This window comes from Taeniopygia guttata, chromosome 10 (assembly GCF_048771995.1).
Source record: "Taeniopygia guttata chromosome 10, bTaeGut7.mat, whole genome shotgun sequence".
Taxonomy (NCBI): Eukaryota; Metazoa; Chordata; class Aves; order Passeriformes; family Estrildidae; genus Taeniopygia; species Taeniopygia guttata.
In genome coordinates, this window is record NC_133035.1 from 2,389,888 (window position 1) to 2,407,259 (window position 17,372).

Here is a 17,372-nt window from a genome sequence, read left to right on the forward strand (position 1 = left end):
TGGAGCTGAGTCCCTCCTGGAGCTGAGTCCATCCCTGGAGCTGAGTCCATCCTGGAGCTGAGTCCCTCCTGGAGCTGAGTCCCTCCTGGAGCTGAGTCCATCCCTGGAGCTGAGTCCATCCCTGGAGCTGAGTCCCTCCCTGGAGCTGAGTCCATCCCTGGAGCTGAGTCCATCCCTGGAGCTGAGTCCCTCCTGGAGCTGAGTCCATCCCTGGAGCTGAGTCCCTCCTGGAGCTGAGACCATCCCTGGAGCTGAGTCCATCCCTGGAGCTGAGTCCCTCCTGGAGCTGAGTCCATCCCTGGAGCTGAGTCCATCCCTGGAGCTGAGTCCCTCCTGGAGCTGAGACCATCCCTGGAGCTGAGTCCATCCCTGGAGCTGAGTCCCTCCTGGAGCTGAGTCCATCCCTGGAGCTGAGTCCATCCCTGGAGCTGAGTCCCTCCTGGAGCTGAGACCATCCCTGGAGCTGAGTCCATCCCTGGAGCTGAGTCCCTCCTGGAGCTGAGTCCCTCCTGGAGCTGAGTCCATCCCTGGAGCTGAGTCCATCCCTGGAGCTGAGTCTATTCCTGGAGCTGAGTCCATCCCTGAAGCCGAGTCCATCCTGGAGCTGAGTCCATCCTGGAGCTGAGACCATCCCTGGAGCTGAGTCTATTCCTGGAGCTGAGTCCATCCCTGGAGCTGAGTCCCTCCTGGAGCTGAGTCCAGGCCGTTTCCCATGCCCAGGGATCCTGAGAGGAATCTCCTCCCAGCACTGCCAGGGCTGCCAGCCCAGCCCCAGATCCCAGCAGTGCCTCCCTGCAGCCCGGGCCAATCCCCAGGGAGGGCAGGAGAAGCCAACACACCCCCAGAGGGCATCACGGGAGCTCCCGAGGGACCAGGGCCACCAGTGCCCTTCCTGGGCCACCACAGCCCCCTCTCTGCCACTGACAACCTCAGGGGCCACCACAGCCTTCCCTGGGCCACCATAGCCCTCCCCTGGGCCACTAACACATCAGGGGCCACAAGAGCCCTGCCTGGGCCACCAGAGCCCTCCCTGGGCCACTGACACCTTGGGGGCCACCAGAGCCCTGCCTGGGCCACCAGAGCCCTCCCTGGGCCACTGACACCTTGGGGGCCACCAGAGCCCTGCCTGGGCCACCAGAGCCCTCCCTGGGCCACTGACACCTTGGGGGCCACCAGAGCCCTGCCTGGGCCACCATAGCCCTCCCCTGGGCCACTGACACCTTGGGGGCTACCACAGTCCTGCTTGGGCCACCACAGCCCTCCTTGGGCTACCACAGCCCTCCTCTGGGCCAGTGACACCTTGGGGGATACCAGAGCCCCCCTCTGTGCCACCAGAGCCATCCCTGGGCCACCACAGCCCTGCTTGGGCCACCACAGCCCTGCTTGGGCCACCACAGTCCTCCCTGTTCCACCGCCACCTTGGGCACCACTGGAGCCCCTTGCCCCTGCCCAGCTGCAGCAGGAATTGCTCCCAGGCCCATTTGGGATTACTCCCTGGAGTATCTGTAAAATACTCCCAGAGTATTTACTCCCTGGAGTATCTGGTAGCATTTACTCCCTGGAGTATCTGGCAGTATTTACTCCCCGGAGTATCTGATCCTGGAGTATTTAATCCCTGGAGTATCTGATCCCAGAGTATTCACTCCCTGGAGTATCTGAGAGTATTTACTCCCCGGAGTATCTGATCCTGGAGTATTTAATCCCTGGAGTATCTGATCCCAGAGTATTCACTCCCTGGAGTATCTGGCAGTATTTACTCCCTGGAGTATCTGATCCCGGAGTATCTACCCCCTGGAGTATCTGGCAGTATTTACTCCCTGGAGTATCTGATCCCAGAGTATTTACTCCCTGGAGTATCTGGTAGCATTTACTCCCTGGAGTATCTGGCAGTATTTACTCCCCGGAGTATCTGATCCTGGAGTATTTACTCCCTGGAGTATCTGATCCTGGAGTATTTACCCCCTGGAGTATCTGGCAGTATTTACTCCCTGGAGTATCTGATCCCAGAGTATTCAGTCCCTGGAGTATCTGATCCTGGAGTATTTAATCCCTGGAGTATCTGATCCCAGAGTATTCACTCCCTAGAGTATCTGGCAGTATTTACTCCCTGGAGTATCTGGCAGTATTTACTCCCTGGAGTATCTGATCCCAGAGTATTTACTCCCTGGAATATCTGGGAGCATTACTCCCTGGAGTATCTGATCCCAGAGTATCATTCCCTGGAGTATCTGATCCTGGAGTATTTATTCCCTGGAGTATCTGATCCTGGAGTATCTGATCCCAGAGTATTCACTCCCTAGAGTATCTGGCAATATTTACTCCCTGGAGTACCTGACGAGGGCCCAGCTCCCATGGCCAGGGCAAACCAGGCTGCCAGTTAACCCCTGGTGACAAACCCAGGTGACAAACACTCCCCATTCCCTGAAGGACCTTCCAGAGCAGAGGAATAAAAACTCCTCTGTTTTTTTCAAGTTTTCTTTTCAAGCTCTTCTGAAAGTTTTAAAGTTCTCCTAGAACTCCTTTAACCTTCTGATAGCATTTACATATTTGAGAGTCAGAGTTCCCACACAATTTCTGTAGAAATAGAATAGTTTCCATATTTCTCTGTGGGTGGAGAGAAATGAATGATGGATCTTTGGAGCAGTGTGGTTGAAGAGGTGCTAATTCCATCCTCCAATCCACAGTCACCTTTGGAATCTTATAAATCCCAGATGTTTAAATAAAACTGGGTCTTTTTTGAGTTTCCCAGGCTTCTGTGTACTCATTTATTGTGTGATAGCAATGCTCCTCCTGTGAAACCCAGGCTCATCCTGCACCTCCTCACCTTGCACAGAGCTTTTACAGAGGATTTTAAGGTTTTTTTAGGCCAGGAATTGCTGAAATCCCCACCTGGGGATCAGCCCTCCCCTGCCCCGTGGGTTCAGTCAATGAGAAGGGACGGGAGCAGCAATTTCAGGATTATCAGGGAATCCATAGAAATTCCTTTTGTGGGCAGAGTTAAGCCTTAGGAAGTGAAACAGATGCTCTCAGAAAGAAAAGTGTTGTAGAACAAACGCTGATAAGATCAGGGCTGCTGCCCCGAGCTGCAAGTTCTCAGGCAGGGAGAGCCAAGGGGTAATTACTGCCCACAGCAGCTCCCCTGCAATGGCAACCAACCCTTGCTAATAACAGAGCTCAATTCAGCAGCCCCAGCTTCAAAGGCAGCCCCTGAAAACATCTGAGTGATTTCAGGAATGGCAGGGAGGATGGGGAAGGGAAGGGCTGAGGTTTCACTGATTCATGGCTTTTTTTTATTAAGTTCCTTTCACGTGTTCCCACGAGCAAACAGGAAGCTGCTGCCTCATCCTGAATTCCTCCTGTTCCCAAAGACTCAGAGGAATCAGCCCAAGATTGATTTGGGGTGAGAAGAGGGATCCTCAGTGCCACTGATTCACCCCAGAGTGAGAAAAACACGAGTGCAAGGGAATAAAAGATTCCAGCTGCTGGCACCTCTGTGTGCAGCCTGAGCTCCTGGGAATGCCAGCGAGGAGAGGAGGTGCCAGCACTGCCACACACGAGTGTGGCACCTGGAGAAATCCTGTGGCACCTGGAGAAATCCTGCAGCAAATCCTCCTGTCCTGCCTCGGGATCCTAACTCACCTGTGGGGCTCTGCAGGGCAGGAGCTGGGGAATCCTCTGAATCTTTTCTTTTCTTTTCTTTTCTTTTCTTTTCTTTTCTTTTCTTTTCTTTTCTTTTCTTTTCTTTTCTTTTCTTTTCTTTTCTTTTCTTTTCTTTTCTTTTCTTTTCTTTTCTTTTCTTTTCTTTTCTTTTCTTTTCTTTTCTTTTCTTTTCTTTCCTTTTCCTTTTCCTTTTCCTTTTCTTTTCCTTTTCTTTTTTCTTTTCCTTTTCTTTTCTTCTCTTTTTTTCCTATCCCCTTTCCTCCTCTTCCCTTTCCCTCCCTTCTCTTCCCCTTCCTTTTCATTTTTCCTTTCCCTTCCCCTTTTCCTTTTTCCTTTCCCTTCCCCTTTTCCTTTTCCTTTCCCCTTCTCTTTTTCCCTTTCCTTTCCCGTTTTCTTTTTCCTTTTCCTTTCCCCTTTTTTTTTTCCTTTTCCTTTCCCGTTCTCTTTTTCCCTTTCCTTTCCCCTTCCCTTTTTCCTTTTCCTTTGTCCTTCCCTTTCCTTATTTCCAGGCTGGAAATCTGGGATTTATCCTCTCACATTCCTGATTTCCAAGCTGGAAATACAGGATTTATTCTCACATTCCTGATTTCCAAGCTGCAAATCTGGGATTTATTGTCTCATATTCCTGATTTCCAGGCTGGAAATCTGGGAATTGTTCTCTCACATTCCTGATTTCCAAGCTGGAAATCTGGGATTTATTCTCACATTACTGAGGAAGCAGCACCAAGCTGTGCTCCTGGTTTTCCCTGTTCAGCTTTCCCAGGAACAGGCATTCCTGGAATAAATCCCTCTTTCCCCCCCCCCCCCCCCCCCCCCCCCCGTACCTGCCCCCCCCCCCCCCCCAAAAAAAAACCCTTTCCCAGGAGCTGGGATGGATTTCAGGGCATTCCAGAGGGTTGGAAGAGCAAACCCCCAGCAATTCCTTCTCCTGGATAAACTCCTCCACTCCCTGTGCTGACAAAATTCCCAAAATTCAGCTCATTCCCATGATCTTTGTCCTAAAATGATTTCCTGGGATGGGACAGAAGTGGCTCCATTTTCCTGGTGGATCCCAGATTTCTCTGGGCAACCCCAGCCTCACAATTCCAAGGGATTCTTTTCCCAAAGCTTCCAGGAGAACAAGCAAGCCTTGAGAGAAGGAATGAAGTGACTTTTCCCCCCATTTCCAAGAGCATTTTGCATCCCAGGAATGGTCCAGGAGCAGGGCACAGGACTGGGAAGAGAAGCTAAAAATGAAAATACTAATCCAGGAATAATTTTGGAAACAAACTGGAGAATTGTTTCATCCTGGATTTTCTTCCCATTAAAGAGAAAAAGCAAAGGAAAGAATTCATCCCTTTAAAAAATTCCTGGATATCAAAGGAAAGAACTCATCCCTTTAAAAAAATCCTGGATATCAATGGAAAGAACTCATCCCTTTAAAAAATTCCTGGATATTAAAGATTCCAAGGGATGAAGTGGCCAGCCCAGAGCTCCCCACACAATTCTCTCCCTCTCCTGCTCCTGCTGTTATTCCCCAGCTCTGAACTGGGAATCAGCAGCTCCATTTGAACCCCAACCATGGATCCAAGCCACTCCACCTCCAAAAATTTTGAGACAACAGGGGGACCTGCCCTTTTCCTGCCATGTTTTCCCACTGTTCTCCAGAGCTGCCCCTGCTATTCCTTTATAACTCACTCCTGAACCTGGTGTCCATGGATTCCTCCCACTCCTGCTCTTCCCAGCAGCAAAAGTGGTTTTATTGGCATTTTTCCTGCTTCAGCAGATCCCACAGCAGCAAAAGTGGTTTTATTGGAGTTTTTCCTGCTGGAGTTTTGGGTACTTTGGGCTCCTGGATTGAAATGATCTCCCGAATTTCAGGAATGGGCCAAAGCACATCGTGCCAAATGTGGAATGATGTTTTATTCCACTTTTTTTCCCTCTTCCACACAAACCCTGCCTGGTTTCATGACCAGTGAGATCTGCAGGGCTCTCCCAAGAGGAGGGAGAAGCACCAGCTGGGCAAGGAACAAAACCAGCTCAACTAGGCTGAGCTTATTTGGCTTTTTTAAAAAAAAGACCCCATAAAACCTGAGCCCTGCCTCCTTTTCCCCAGCCAGAGCCCTGCAAAAGGAAGTTGTACCACTCCCATCCAGTAAATTCTGAGGCAATGGCCCCTGAGTGACAAACCCACCTCATTTGAGCTACTCCCTCTCCTGGGCCAGCCCCTCAGAGAAAAACCAGCAGCAAGAGCTTCCCCTGGGGGTTTTACAGCCCCAGGGCTGCTCCCTTAGGAGCTGGGGCTGGGAACACCCCAGGGTCTGCAGGGACAGACCCACAGTCCCTGAAATCCCCTGGCAACAAAAGCAACAATTCCAGCATCCCCTGGCACTGGGATGCAAGGAGCAGTAATTCTTCAGTCAAACCTGGAATTCACCTCCCACGAGGCAGCAGCGAGCTGGCTCCTAACTTTGTTCTCCTTTTCTCTCTTTCCTTTTCCTTTCCCTTTTCCCCTTTATTTTCCTTTTTCCTTTCCTTTCCCCTTTCCTTTTTCCCCTTCCTTTTCCCCTTCTTTCCTTTTCCCTTTCTCCTTTTTTTTCCCTTTCATTTCCTCTTTTCTTCCTTTCCTTTCCTTTTTCCATTTTTTCCATCCTTTCCTTTCCTTTCCTTTCCTTTCCTTTCCTTTCCTTTCCTTTCCTTTCCTTTCCTTTCCTTTCCTTTCCTTTCCTTTCCTTTCCTTTCCTTTCCTTTCCTTTCCTTTCCTTTCCTTTCCTTTCCTTTCCTTTCCTTTCCTTTCCTTTCCTTTCCTTTCCTTTCCTTTTTCCTTTCCTTTCCTTTCCTTTCCTCTTTCCTTTTTCCTTTTTCCTTTCCCACACAGGGAATTTAAAGTGCTCTGACTCCCATGACCAGGTCACATCTCCCTGCACTCCAAAATCCACAATTCCAAGATCCCTGAGGTAACTCTGCTGAGGCATTAGCATGGAGCTGCCTGCCCCTAAAACCAACAAACCACCACCTTTTTCCCCAAATCCCACCCCACAAAGTCTCTCACAGAGCAGGGAACTCCACAAAGCCAATTCCTTGTGGGAAATTCACACACCGGGGGGGGGGTTGCATCCTGAGAAAGGGAAAATGGAGTTTTTGGGAGCACTGACCTGTTTGAGCTGCTCATCCAGGCGCCAGCCGGGGCGCCCCGCCGGGGCTCCGGGCTGCTTGGCCGAGTCTTTGCCCTGCTCCTCCTTGCCCTGCTGGGCTCCCCGCGGCTGGCAGGGGGCTGGCACGGGGCTGGAGCCGGATCCCGCTCTCTGCTTGCCGTGGCCACCTTTGGGAGCGCGGAAATACGCCAGGGCAGAGCAGCTCTCCTGGCCGGGCACCTCCAGCTCAGCGCCGTCTTCTTCATCCTCCTCTTCATCCTCCTCCTCCTCCTCCTCCTCCTCGTCCTCAGAGTTCCCGCTGCTCTGCTCCAAGGGCCGGCCGGCTGCAGCGGGGGCTCTGCCCGTGGGGACGGCGGGTGACATCCCCACGGGGACGGTGGGTGACATCCCCACGGGCACAGCGGGTGCCATGCCCGGGGCGCGCCCGGCACGGGGCTGGCTGGGGAAGGGCGGCGGTGTCGGGAACGGCACCTGCGGCTCCCGGCGGCGCTCCCGGCAATCCATGGGCACCGCCGGCTGCTGCTGCTGCTGCTGCTGCTGCTGCTGCTGCTGCTTCTGCAGCTGCTCCACCACCGCCTGCAGCTTCATCCCGCTGTGCGCATGGCTGGCGGCCCCGGCGGGAGCCGCGCAGGATCTGCCGGGGAGACAAACGGAGCTGAGGCTGAGCGCCCGGCGCGGCACTCATCTCTTCCCCAGGAAGGGAGGGGATGTGCGGAGCGGAGCAGAGCCAGGGGCTTTCCTGTGCAGGGGAGCGTGAAACAATCGGCTCCGGGATTGTTCACAACCTGAAACAATCGGCTGGGAGGGTTGTTCACAACCTGAAACAATCGGCTGGGAGGGTTGTTCACAGCCCCGGGCAGATTCTCACAGCCCCGGGCTACCGGTGAAACAATCGGCTCAGTGGGTTGTTCACAGCCCTGGATTGCGGTTGAAACAATTGGCTCAAGGATTGTTCACAGCCCCAGGTGGACTGTTCACAGCCCGGGCTGCGGGTGAAACAATCAGCTTGAGGATTGTTCACAGCCCTGGGCTGTGGGTGAAACAATCAGCTGGGTGGATTGTTCACAGCCCTAGGTGGATTGTTCACAGCCCGGGCTGTGGGTGAAACAGTCAGCCGGGCAGATTGTTCACAGACCCGGGCGGATTGTTCACAGCCCTGGGTTGCGGGTGAAACAATTGGCTCAGGGATTGTTCACAGCCCCAGCTCCAGGTGAAACAATCGGCTTGAGGATTGTTCACAGCCCTGGGCTGCGGGTGAAACAATCGGCTCAGCAGGTTGTTCGTAGCACTGGGCTGTGGGTGAAACAATCAGCTCGGGGGTTGTTCACAGCCTGAAACAATCGGCTTGGGGGTTGTTCACAGCCTGAAACAATCGGCTCAGGGGTTGTTCACAGCCTGAAACAATCGGCTCGGGGGTTGTTCATAGCCTGAAACAATTGGCCGGGCAGATTGTTCACAGCCCTGTGCCAGAATGTTCCGTGCCGTGCTGGGCTGTTCGCACAGGGTTTCATTGTGCACTCAGCACACAGCTCTGTGAAGGCACAGGAGAAGCCTGGATGAATTTATATTAAAGGAAAAATAAAATATATATATATACACATATATACATCTATATCTATATCTATATCTATATCTATATCTATATCTATATCTATATCTATATATATCCCTAAATTCTGCCGTGCTCTCACTCCATGGCTAAACACCTGCCACTCCATAGGAAAAAAACCCCAAATATACATGTATATACACATATACATATATAAATAAAGTTAATTACAATATATATATACCCATGCCAGGTAGGGATTTGTCATGTGAGGCTATCCCTAAATTCTTCTGTGCTCTCACTCTGTGGCTAAAACCCTGCCATTCCATAGGGAAAAAAACCCAAAAACCCCCATATATATATATAAATAAAATAAATTAATTAAATAAATTAAAAAATATACATATACCCATGCCAAGCAGGGATTTGTCATGTGGGGCTGTACCTAAACTCTTCTGTGCTCTCACTCTGTGGCTAAACCCCGACACTTCATAGAAATAAATAAAGAAATAAAGAACTAATAAAATTAATAAAAATTTAAAAAATAGAAATAAATAAAGCCAAATAAATCTATTATATATATATATATACACATATATATATAATCATGCTAGGCAGGGATTTGTCATGTGGGGCTATCCTTAAATTCTTCTGTGCCCTCACTCCATGGCTAAACCCCTCACACTTCATAGGAAAAAAAATATTAAATAAATAAATAAAATTAAATAAAAATAAAATAAATACATTAAAAAAATAAAAAATATATATATACCCTTGCCAGGCAGGGATTTGTCATGTTAGGCCATCCCTAAATTGTTCCTCACTCTGGTCTGCGAGTGTTCTCACTGTGTGGCTAAACCCCTGAGATGTCAGAGGAAAAAAAATAAAATAAAGTAAAAAAATTATATAAAAGAATAGCAATAAAATAAATTTTAAAAAAATTTTAAAAATATATATATGCCTGTGCTAGGCAGGGATTTGTCATGAGGGGCTATCTTTAAAATTTTCTGTGCTCTCACTCTGTGGCTAAACTCCTGCCACTTCTTGGAAATAAATAAAACAAAGTAATAAAAATTATAAATAAATAAACACATAATTAAATAATAAAAAGTAATAATAAAAATTATAAATAAGAAATTCCCTAAAGCTGCTTTTTTTTTTTTTTTTTTTTTTTTCCTGGCTGACTTTTCCCCAAAAAGTTACAGAAGGAGCGGAGCAAGCACGGCTCAGGAATGCCGGGGAGGGCCAAAATCGGGATTTTGGGCCCATTTTGGGCACTGAGGGTTGGCTGGGCTGGCCCCAAATTCAAATTTCAGCCCCGGGAGCGGCCTCAGCGGGGCCCTGCCTGCTCCCTGTGGCCCTGCCTTGATTTTTGGGGCACTTTTGGTGTCCCTGCCTCACTTTTAGGGGCACTTTTGGTGGCCCTCCCTCACTTTTAGGGTCATTTTTGGTGGCCCTCCCTCGCTTTTTGTGGCCCTGCTTTGCTTTCAGGGGTCTCCCCCTGTTGCTTTTTGTGTCCCTGCCTCGCTTTTAGGGTCACTTTTGGTCTCTTCCCCTCACTTTTTGTGTCCCTGCCTCACTTTTAGGGTCACTTTTGGTCTCTTCCCCTCACTTTTTGTGTCCCTGCCTCATTTTTTCAGGCATTTTTGGTGGCCCTCCTTCAATTTTTGGGGCATTTTTGGTGGCCCTCTCTCAGTTTTATGTCCTTGCCTCATTTTCAGGTCACTTTTGGTCTCTTCCCATCACTTTTTCTGTCCCTGTCTTGCTTTTAGGGGCACTTTTGGTGCCCCTCCCTTAATATTGTGGCCCTGCCTCACTTTTAGGGTCATTTCGGTCTCCCCCCATCAGTTTTTGTGTCCCTCCCTCGCTTTTTGGGGCACTTTTGGTGTCCCTGCCTCACTTTTAGGTCACTTTTGGTCTCCCCCCGCCACTTTTTGGGTCACTTTTGGTGCCACTGCCTCACTTCTTGTGTCCCTGCCTTGATTTTTGGGGATTTTTTGGTGACCCTCCCTCATTTTTTGTGTCCCTGCCTCACTTTTAGGGTCACTTTTGGTGGCCCTCCCTCAATTTTTTGGCCCTGCCTCACTTTTGGGTCACTTTTGGTCTCCCCCCACTACTTTTTGTGTCCCTGCCTCACTTTTTAGGGCATTTCTGGTGCCCCTTCCTCGCTTTCTGGGGCCCTGCCTTGCTTTTAGAGTCACTTTTGGTGGCCCTCCCTCGCTTTTTGTGGCTCTGCTTTGCTTTCAGGGGTCTCCCCCTGTTGCTTTTTGTGTCCCTGCCTCACTTTTAGGGGCACTTTTGGTCTCTTCCCCTCACTTTTTGTGTCCCTGCCTCATTTTTTCAGGCATTTTTGGTGTCCCTCCTTCAATTTTTGGAGCATTTTTGGTGGCCCTCTCTCAATTTTATGTCCTTGCCTCACTTTCAGGTCACTTTTGGTCTCTTCCCATCACTTTTTGTGTCCCTGTCTCGCTTTTAGGGGAACTTTTGGTCTCTTCCCCTCACTTTTTGTGTCCCTGTCTCGCTTTTAGGGGCACTTTTGGTCTCTACCTGTCACTTTTTGTGTCCCTGTCTCGCTTTTAGGGGCACTTTTGGTGCCCCTCCCTCAATATTGTGGCCCTGCCTCACTTTTAGGGTCGTTTCGGTCTCCCCCCATCAGTTTTTGTGTCCCTCCCTCGCTTTTTGGGACACTTTTGGTGTCCCTGCCTCACTTTTAGGTCACTTTTGGTCTCCCCCCGCCACTTTTTGGGTCACTTTTGGTGCCACTGCCTCACTTCTTGTGTCCCTGCCTTGATTTTTGGGGATTTTTTGGTGGCCCTCCCTCATTTTTTGTGTCCCTGCCTCACTTTTAGGTCACTTTTGGTCTCCCCTGTCAATTTCTGTGTCCCTGTCTCGCTTTGTGGGGCTTTTGGTGGCCCTGCCTCACTTTTAGGGTCACTTTTGGTCTCCCCCCACAACTTTTTGTGTCCCTGCCTCACTTTTTGGGACATTTCTGGTGCCCCTTACTCACTTTCTGGGGCCCTGCTTTGCTTTTAGGGGCACTTTTGGTGGCCCTCCCTCACTTTTTGTGGCCCTGCTTTGCTTTCAGGGGTCTCCCCCTGTTGCTTTTTGTGTCCCTGCCTCACTTTTAGGGTCACTTTTGGTCTCTTCCCCTCACTTTTTGTGTCCCTGCCTCACTTTTAGGGGCATTTTGCCGCCCCTCCCCTGACTTTTTGTTTCCCTCTCTCACTTTCAGGGTTCCCCCCATCACTTTTAGCATCTCTCCCCCGTTTCTTGTGTCCCCTCCCTCACTCTCAGGGTCTCCCCTCTGTCATTCTTGGTGTCCCTCCCCTTAGGGTAATTTTTGGTGTCCCTCCCTTACTTTCAGGCTCATTTTTGTGTGTCCCCCTCACTTTCAAGATCTCTCCTCCATAATTTTTTGTGTCCCTCCCTCTCTTTCAGGGTTATTTTTGATGTCCCTCCCCCACTTTTTGGTGTCCCTCCCTCACTTTTTGTTTCCCCCCCTCACTTTCAGGGTTCCCCCCGTCACTTTTGGCATCTTTCTCCCATTTTTAGTGTCCCTCCCTCACTTTCAGGGTCATTTTTGTGTCCCCCCCCTCACTTTTTGTTTCCCCCTCACACGTTCAGGGTATCCCCTCTGTCATTTTTTTGTCTCTCCCTCACTTTTAGTGTTCTCCCCTCACTTTCAGGGTCTCCCTTCTGTCACTTTTTGTTTCCCCCCTCACTTTTAGCATCTCTCCCCTCTTTCTTGTGTCCCTCCCTCCCTTTCAGGGTCTCTCCTCCATCATTTTTTGTGTCGCTCCCTCACTCTCAGGGTCATTTTTGTGTCCCTCCCTCACTTTTGGTGTCCCCTCCCTCACTTTCACAGTCTCCCCTCTGTCATTTTTTGTGTCCCTCCCTTCCTTTAGGGTAATTTTTGGTGTCCCTCCCTCACTTTTTGTTTCCCTCTCTCACTTTCAGGGTTCCCCCTGTCACTTTTAGCATCTCTTCCCCGTTTCTTGTGTCCCTCCCTCCCTTTCAGGGTCTCCCCTCTATCATTTTTTGTATCCCTCCCTCACTCTCAGGGTCATTTTTGTGTCCCTCCCTCACTTTTGGTGTCCCCTCCCTCACTTTCACAGTCTCCCCTCTGTCATTTTTTGTGTCCCTCCCTTCCTTTAGGGTAATTTTTGGTGTCCCTCCCTCACTTTTTGTTTCCCTCCCTCACTTTCAGGCTTTCCCCCGTCACTTTTAGCATCTCTTCCCCGTTTCTTGTGTCGCCCCCTCACTTTCAGGGTCTCCCCTCTATCATTTTTTGTATCCCTCCCTCATTCTCAGGGTCATTTTTGTGTCCCTCCCTCACTTTTTGTGTCTCTCCCTCACTTTCAGAATCATTTTTATGTCTCCCCCTCACTTTCAGCATCTCCTCTCTATAATTTTTTGTGTCCCTCCCTCACTTTTTGTGTCTCTCCCTCACTTTCAGAATCATTTTTATGTCTCCCCCTCACTTTCAGTGTCTCCTCTCTATAATTTTTTGTGTCCCTCCCTCATTTTTTGCATCCCTCCCTCACTTTCAGGGTCATTTTTGGTGTCCCTCCCTCACTTTTTGTGTCCCTCCCTCACTTTCAGGGTCATTTTTATGTCTCCCCCTCACTTTCAGCGTCTCCTCTCTATAATTTTTTGTATCCCTCCCTCACTTTCAGGGTCACTTTTGGTGTCTCCCCCCTCACTTTTTGTGTCTCTCCCTCACTTTCAGGGTCATTGTTGGCGTCCCCCCTCACTTTTTACGTCCCGTCCCTCACTTCAAGACCTCCCCTCTGTCATTTTTAATTCCCCGCTCACTCCCAGGCTGATGTTTGCCTCCCCGGTGCCTTTCCCGTCTCTCCCCATTCCCGGGGCCGCTTCCCCGCGGGCAGGGCGGGTCTCATTGCCCCGTCCGAGCCCTCCCGGCCCCTCCTCTCCCTTCGGAACGGGCTCGTAAGAATTAAACCCTCCCCGCGCCTCACCGCGAGCCGCTCATTAACCCTTAATTAAATTAATGAATTAATCAACTCCCATTTCACCGCCGTTACCACACAGCGTTCCCCCTCAGGCGGAAATACCGAGGGGCCCCAACCGCCCTCCCCTGCGCACCCAGCAGCGCGGTTCCCCCGTTACCTCCTGTGGCGGGTCCCGCCGGTCCGTGCGCGGCCGCCTCAGCTCCTCCTTCCTCCCCTCCTTCCTTTCCTTTCCTTCCTTCCCTTCCTTCCCTTCCTCCTTCCCCTCCCGCCCCTTCCTCGCCCGGCCGGAACCGCCGCCAGCGCCCTCAGCGCTTCCGGGAACGGCCCGTGAGGGAGGCAGCGCGCCAGCCAATCAGCGAGCGCGCTGCCGCCCGCCTTCCCCACCCGGCCGGTATAAAAGGCGAGCGCGGCGCGCGGGCGCGGCAGTCGCGGAGGAGGCGCCGCCGCGGGCTGAGGCTGCGCGTGAGGGTGAGAGGGGCTCCGGGCACCCCCGGCAGCGAGTGGGACACCGGGGATGCCTTTTAGGGGTCCCCCCGTGGGTGTTTGGGCTGTGAGGAGTCGTTTAGGTGACCCTCGGAGAGGGAGTTAGGGTCTCGTAGTGTGTGTTCCATCTCTGAGGGTGGGTTTAGAGGGGTTCCCTGTGTCATTTTGGGCCTTTAGCGTGGGGTTAAGGGTATCTCAGGGGGCTTTAGAGGCTTCACCGTGTGTGTTTGGGCTTTCGGGGGGGATTCAGGGGTGTATCTCTGGAGGAAGGGGTTAGGGTCCCTTCATGTCTCTTTAGGCCCTCAGACAGGGCTTTGGGCTCCCTCCATGCTTATTTGGGGCCATAGGGAGGGTTAGGGGTCCCCCAGTGTGTGTTTGGTCTCTTAGGACAGGGTTAGGGGTGCCCCAATGTAGTTTTGGTCTCTTAGGACAGGGTTAGGGGTGCCCCAATGTAGTTTTGGTCTCTTAGGACAGGGTTAGGGGTGCCCCAATGTATGTTTGGTCTCTTAGGACAGGGTTAGGGGTGCCCCAATGTATTTTTGGTCTCTTAGGAAAGGGTTAGGGGTCCCCCAGTGTGTGTTTGGTCTCTTAGGACAGGGTTAGGGGTGCCCCAATGTAGTTTTGGTCTCTTAGGACAGGGTTAGGGGTGCCCCAATGTATGTTTGGTCTCTTAGGACAGGGTTAGGGTCCCCCAATGTATGTTTGGTCTCTTAGGACAGGGTTAGGGGTGCCCCAGCATATTTTTGGTCTCTTAGGACAGGGTTAGGGGTGCCCCAATGTCTGTTTGGTCTCTTAGGGCAGGGTTAGGGGTGCCCCAATGTATGTTTGGTCTCTTAGGACAGGGTTAGGGGTGCCCCAATGTCTATTTGGTCTCTTAGGACAGGGTTAGGGGTGCCCCAATGTATGTTTGGTCTCTTAGGACAGGGTTAGGGGTGCCCCAATGTCTGTTTGGTCCCTTAGGACAGGGTTAGGGGTGCCCCAATGTCTGTTCAGGCTCTGAGTGTGGGATTTTGGGTTCCCCTGTGTCTATGTGAGCCCTCAGGGAAGGTTGGGATCCCCTGGTACAGATTTTTGGGTGAAATTAAACTTGCCCCGTGTGTGTTTGGGCCCTTGGGGTGGGTGGGCTCTGGCAGGGGAGGGGGACGGTGCTTTGTGCTTTATTCCCTCAGGTCTGTGGTGGTGGGGGCTGTGTAGGGGGGTTCCCTCAGATCCCTGGGAAGGGAATAGGAATTTCAGGATGTTTTGGGTTGGAAGAACCTCAAGGATGTTTTCATTCCCACCCCCTGCCATGGACGGGGACACCTTCCACAGTCCTCTCGGGGACTGCACTTATTCCTACGTGTGTCCTGAGGGAATAAAGAGATATTTTATCCCCCTGCCTTGCCCTGCAGACCCCTCAGGGCTTAATTTCCACCATCCCCGGGGACACATCCCTGCCGGCCAGGGAGTGCCATCCCGCTGTCCCTGTGCCTGCAGGCCGGGCGGGATGGCGGACGAGGAGATCGCTGCCCTGGTGGTGGACAACGGCTCGGGGATGTGCAAGGCCGGCTTCGCGGGTGACGACGCGCCCCGCGCCGTCTTCCCCTCCATCGTGGGCCGGCCGCGGCACCAGGGCGTCATGGTGGGCATGGGGCAGAAGGACAGCTACGTGGGGGACGAGGCACAGAGCAAGAGGGGCATCCTCACCCTCAAGTACCCCATCGAGCACGGCATCGTCACCAACTGGGACGACATGGAGAAGATCTGGCACCACACCTTCTACAACGAGCTGCGCGTGGCGCCCGAGGAGCACCCGGTGCTGCTCACAGAGGCGCCCCTCAACCCTAAAGCCAACAGGGAGAAGATGACGCAGATCATGTTCGAGACCTTCAACACCCCGGCCATGTACGTGGCCATCCAGGCCGTGCTGTCCCTCTACGCCTCGGGCCGCACCACGGGCATCGTGATGGACTCCGGCGACGGCGTCACCCACACGGTGCCCATCTACGAGGGCTACGCCCTGCCCCACGCCATCCTGCGCCTGGACCTGGCCGGCCGCGACCTCACCGACTACCTCATGAAGATCCTCACCGAGCGCGGCTACAGCTTCACCACCACGGCCGAGCGCGAGATCGTGCGCGACATCAAGGAGAAGCTGTGCTACGTGGCGCTGGACTTCGAGCAGGAGATGGCCACGGCCGCCTCCTCCTCCTCGCTGGAGAAGAGCTACGAGCTGCCCGACGGGCAGGTCATCACCATCGGCAACGAGCGGTTCCGCTGTCCCGAGTCCATCTTCCAGCCCTCCTTCCTGGGCATGGAGTCCTGCGGCATCCACGAGACCACCTTCAACTCCATCATGAAGTGCGACGTGGACATCAGGAAGGACCTGTACGCCAACACCGTGCTCTCGGGGGGCACCACCATGTACCCCGGCATCGCTGACCGCATGCAGAAGGAGATCACGGCGCTGGCGCCCAGCACCATGAAGATCAAGGTGGGCAGGGCTCCGTGGGGACGGGCAGGGTGGGCACGGGGGGCTGCAGCAGCTCTGACCCCGCTCTCTCCCCTGCAGATCATCGCCCCGCCCGAGCGCAAGTACTCGGTGTGGATCGGCGGCTCCATCCTGGCCTCGCTCTCCACCTTCCAGCAGATGTGGATCAGCAAGCAGGAGTACGACGAGTCCGGCCCCTCCATCGTGCACCGCAAATGCTTCTAGAGGGGCTGCTGGCAGCACCCTGCCCGCTCCTCCTGCTGCCTCACCCCCTCCTTAGCCCGTGTTCCCTTGTCCAGGTACTCATTAGTGTGTGCGTTTTAATGGCTCGTTAGGCTCCCGCTCCTCTTCCTCGAACGGAGGGTTGTTCACTTTCCCCGTGTAACCGATAGGATGACACTACAGTTAGGTTTGTCACCTTTAGGTTCCTTTGTAGGAAAACAAATAAACTTCCCAGGTTTAAACACTAGGAACAGCTGATTTTGCTTGCTCTCTTTCAGGGGTGGGTCCTTTATCCCTTTTTGCTGCAAAGAATCATTGGGTGAAAGGTTTTGGGATTCTGACCTTCTTGAAATGAAAGCTTAGTCTGAATTTCGTTTTCTGAATTCTGTTTAAATCCCATCACAGCCCCTGTGTTGCTCGGACCATTTTAAGAACTGTTAAGGGAGCAAAGCGTGCCTGGAATGTGGCTCTTGCAGCCTGACTGGACTTTCATGGTAACTTGGCTTTTTTTAGAACACAAACAGCTCTTCTTGTCAGAAAAAGTTGGCGCCTTGGCGCAGGATTTGGTCACCGGAGCAGTGGCTTCTCCTTTTTTGGGAGAGGCTGAGGAGATGGAGCAGTGGATAGTGCTGAAGATCGGGCAGCTTCACACAGCTGGGCTCTCCAATGTTGGCGGGGTATCTACGAGAGCTGCCCCTGCGCGGGGGAGGGATGGCAGCCTCTTAATTACTGAGGCAGCGCTAATTAAAGGCGGCCGTGGCGGGGGAACATGACGGGACTGCGCGCTCCTCGCCGCGCTCCTCCTTTTAAACCCTCGGCCGCCCTCCCATTGGCTGCTCCTGGCGGAGCCAGCCAATCAGCAGTGTTTTCGCCTCTGGAGG

General features: G+C 52.3%; 2 protein-coding genes across 3 annotated transcripts in view; one reads left to right on the forward strand and one right to left on the reverse strand.

Annotated features, from left to right (window-relative positions):
- The window catches only part of ARID3B (AT-rich interaction domain 3B), a 43,941-nt gene extending 30,313 nt beyond the window's left edge, over positions 1-13,628 (reverse strand). Inside the window, exons 1-2 of the mRNA XM_030281307.4 lie at positions 13,474-13,628; positions 6,795-7,428 (exon numbers count right to left, since the gene is read on the reverse strand). Coding sequence (XP_030137167.4) covers positions 6,795-7,382 — 588 coding nt within the window. The 5' untranslated portion in view covers positions 7,383-7,428; positions 13,474-13,628. The remainder of the gene's footprint in view (positions 1-6,794; positions 7,429-13,473) is intronic.
- A 19-nt stretch (positions 13,629-13,647) lies between these two features.
- Positions 13,648-16,738, forward strand: LOC115496608 (actin, cytoplasmic type 5). 2 transcript variants are annotated; one of them, XM_030281358.4, is made up of 3 exons: positions 13,648-13,784; positions 15,276-16,272; positions 16,351-16,738. In XM_030281358.4, exons 2-3 carry the CDS (start codon positions 15,286-15,288, stop codon positions 16,492-16,494), a joined length of 1,131 nt encoding a protein of 376 aa, XP_030137218.1. In that variant the 5' UTR covers positions 13,648-13,784; positions 15,276-15,285; the 3' UTR covers positions 16,495-16,738. The 2 variants fall into 2 exon arrangements, with proteins under 2 accessions (XP_030137218.1, XP_072790189.1); XM_072934088.1 differs by lacking the exon at positions 13,648-13,784 and having other exon boundaries at positions 15,267-16,272.
- Positions 16,739-17,372: the final 634 nt, after the last annotated feature.

Excerpts from the sequence above, each read along its gene's own strand:
- LOC115496608 (XM_030281358.4), top strand. The coding sequence starts at position 15,286 with ATGGCGGACGAGGAGATCGCTGCCCTGGTGGTGGACAACGGCTCGGGG. Across the intron at positions 16,273-16,350 it reads CCAGCACCATGAAGATCAAG|ATCATCGCCCCGCCCGAGCG; the intron begins GTGGGCAGGGCT and ends TCTCCCCTGCAG.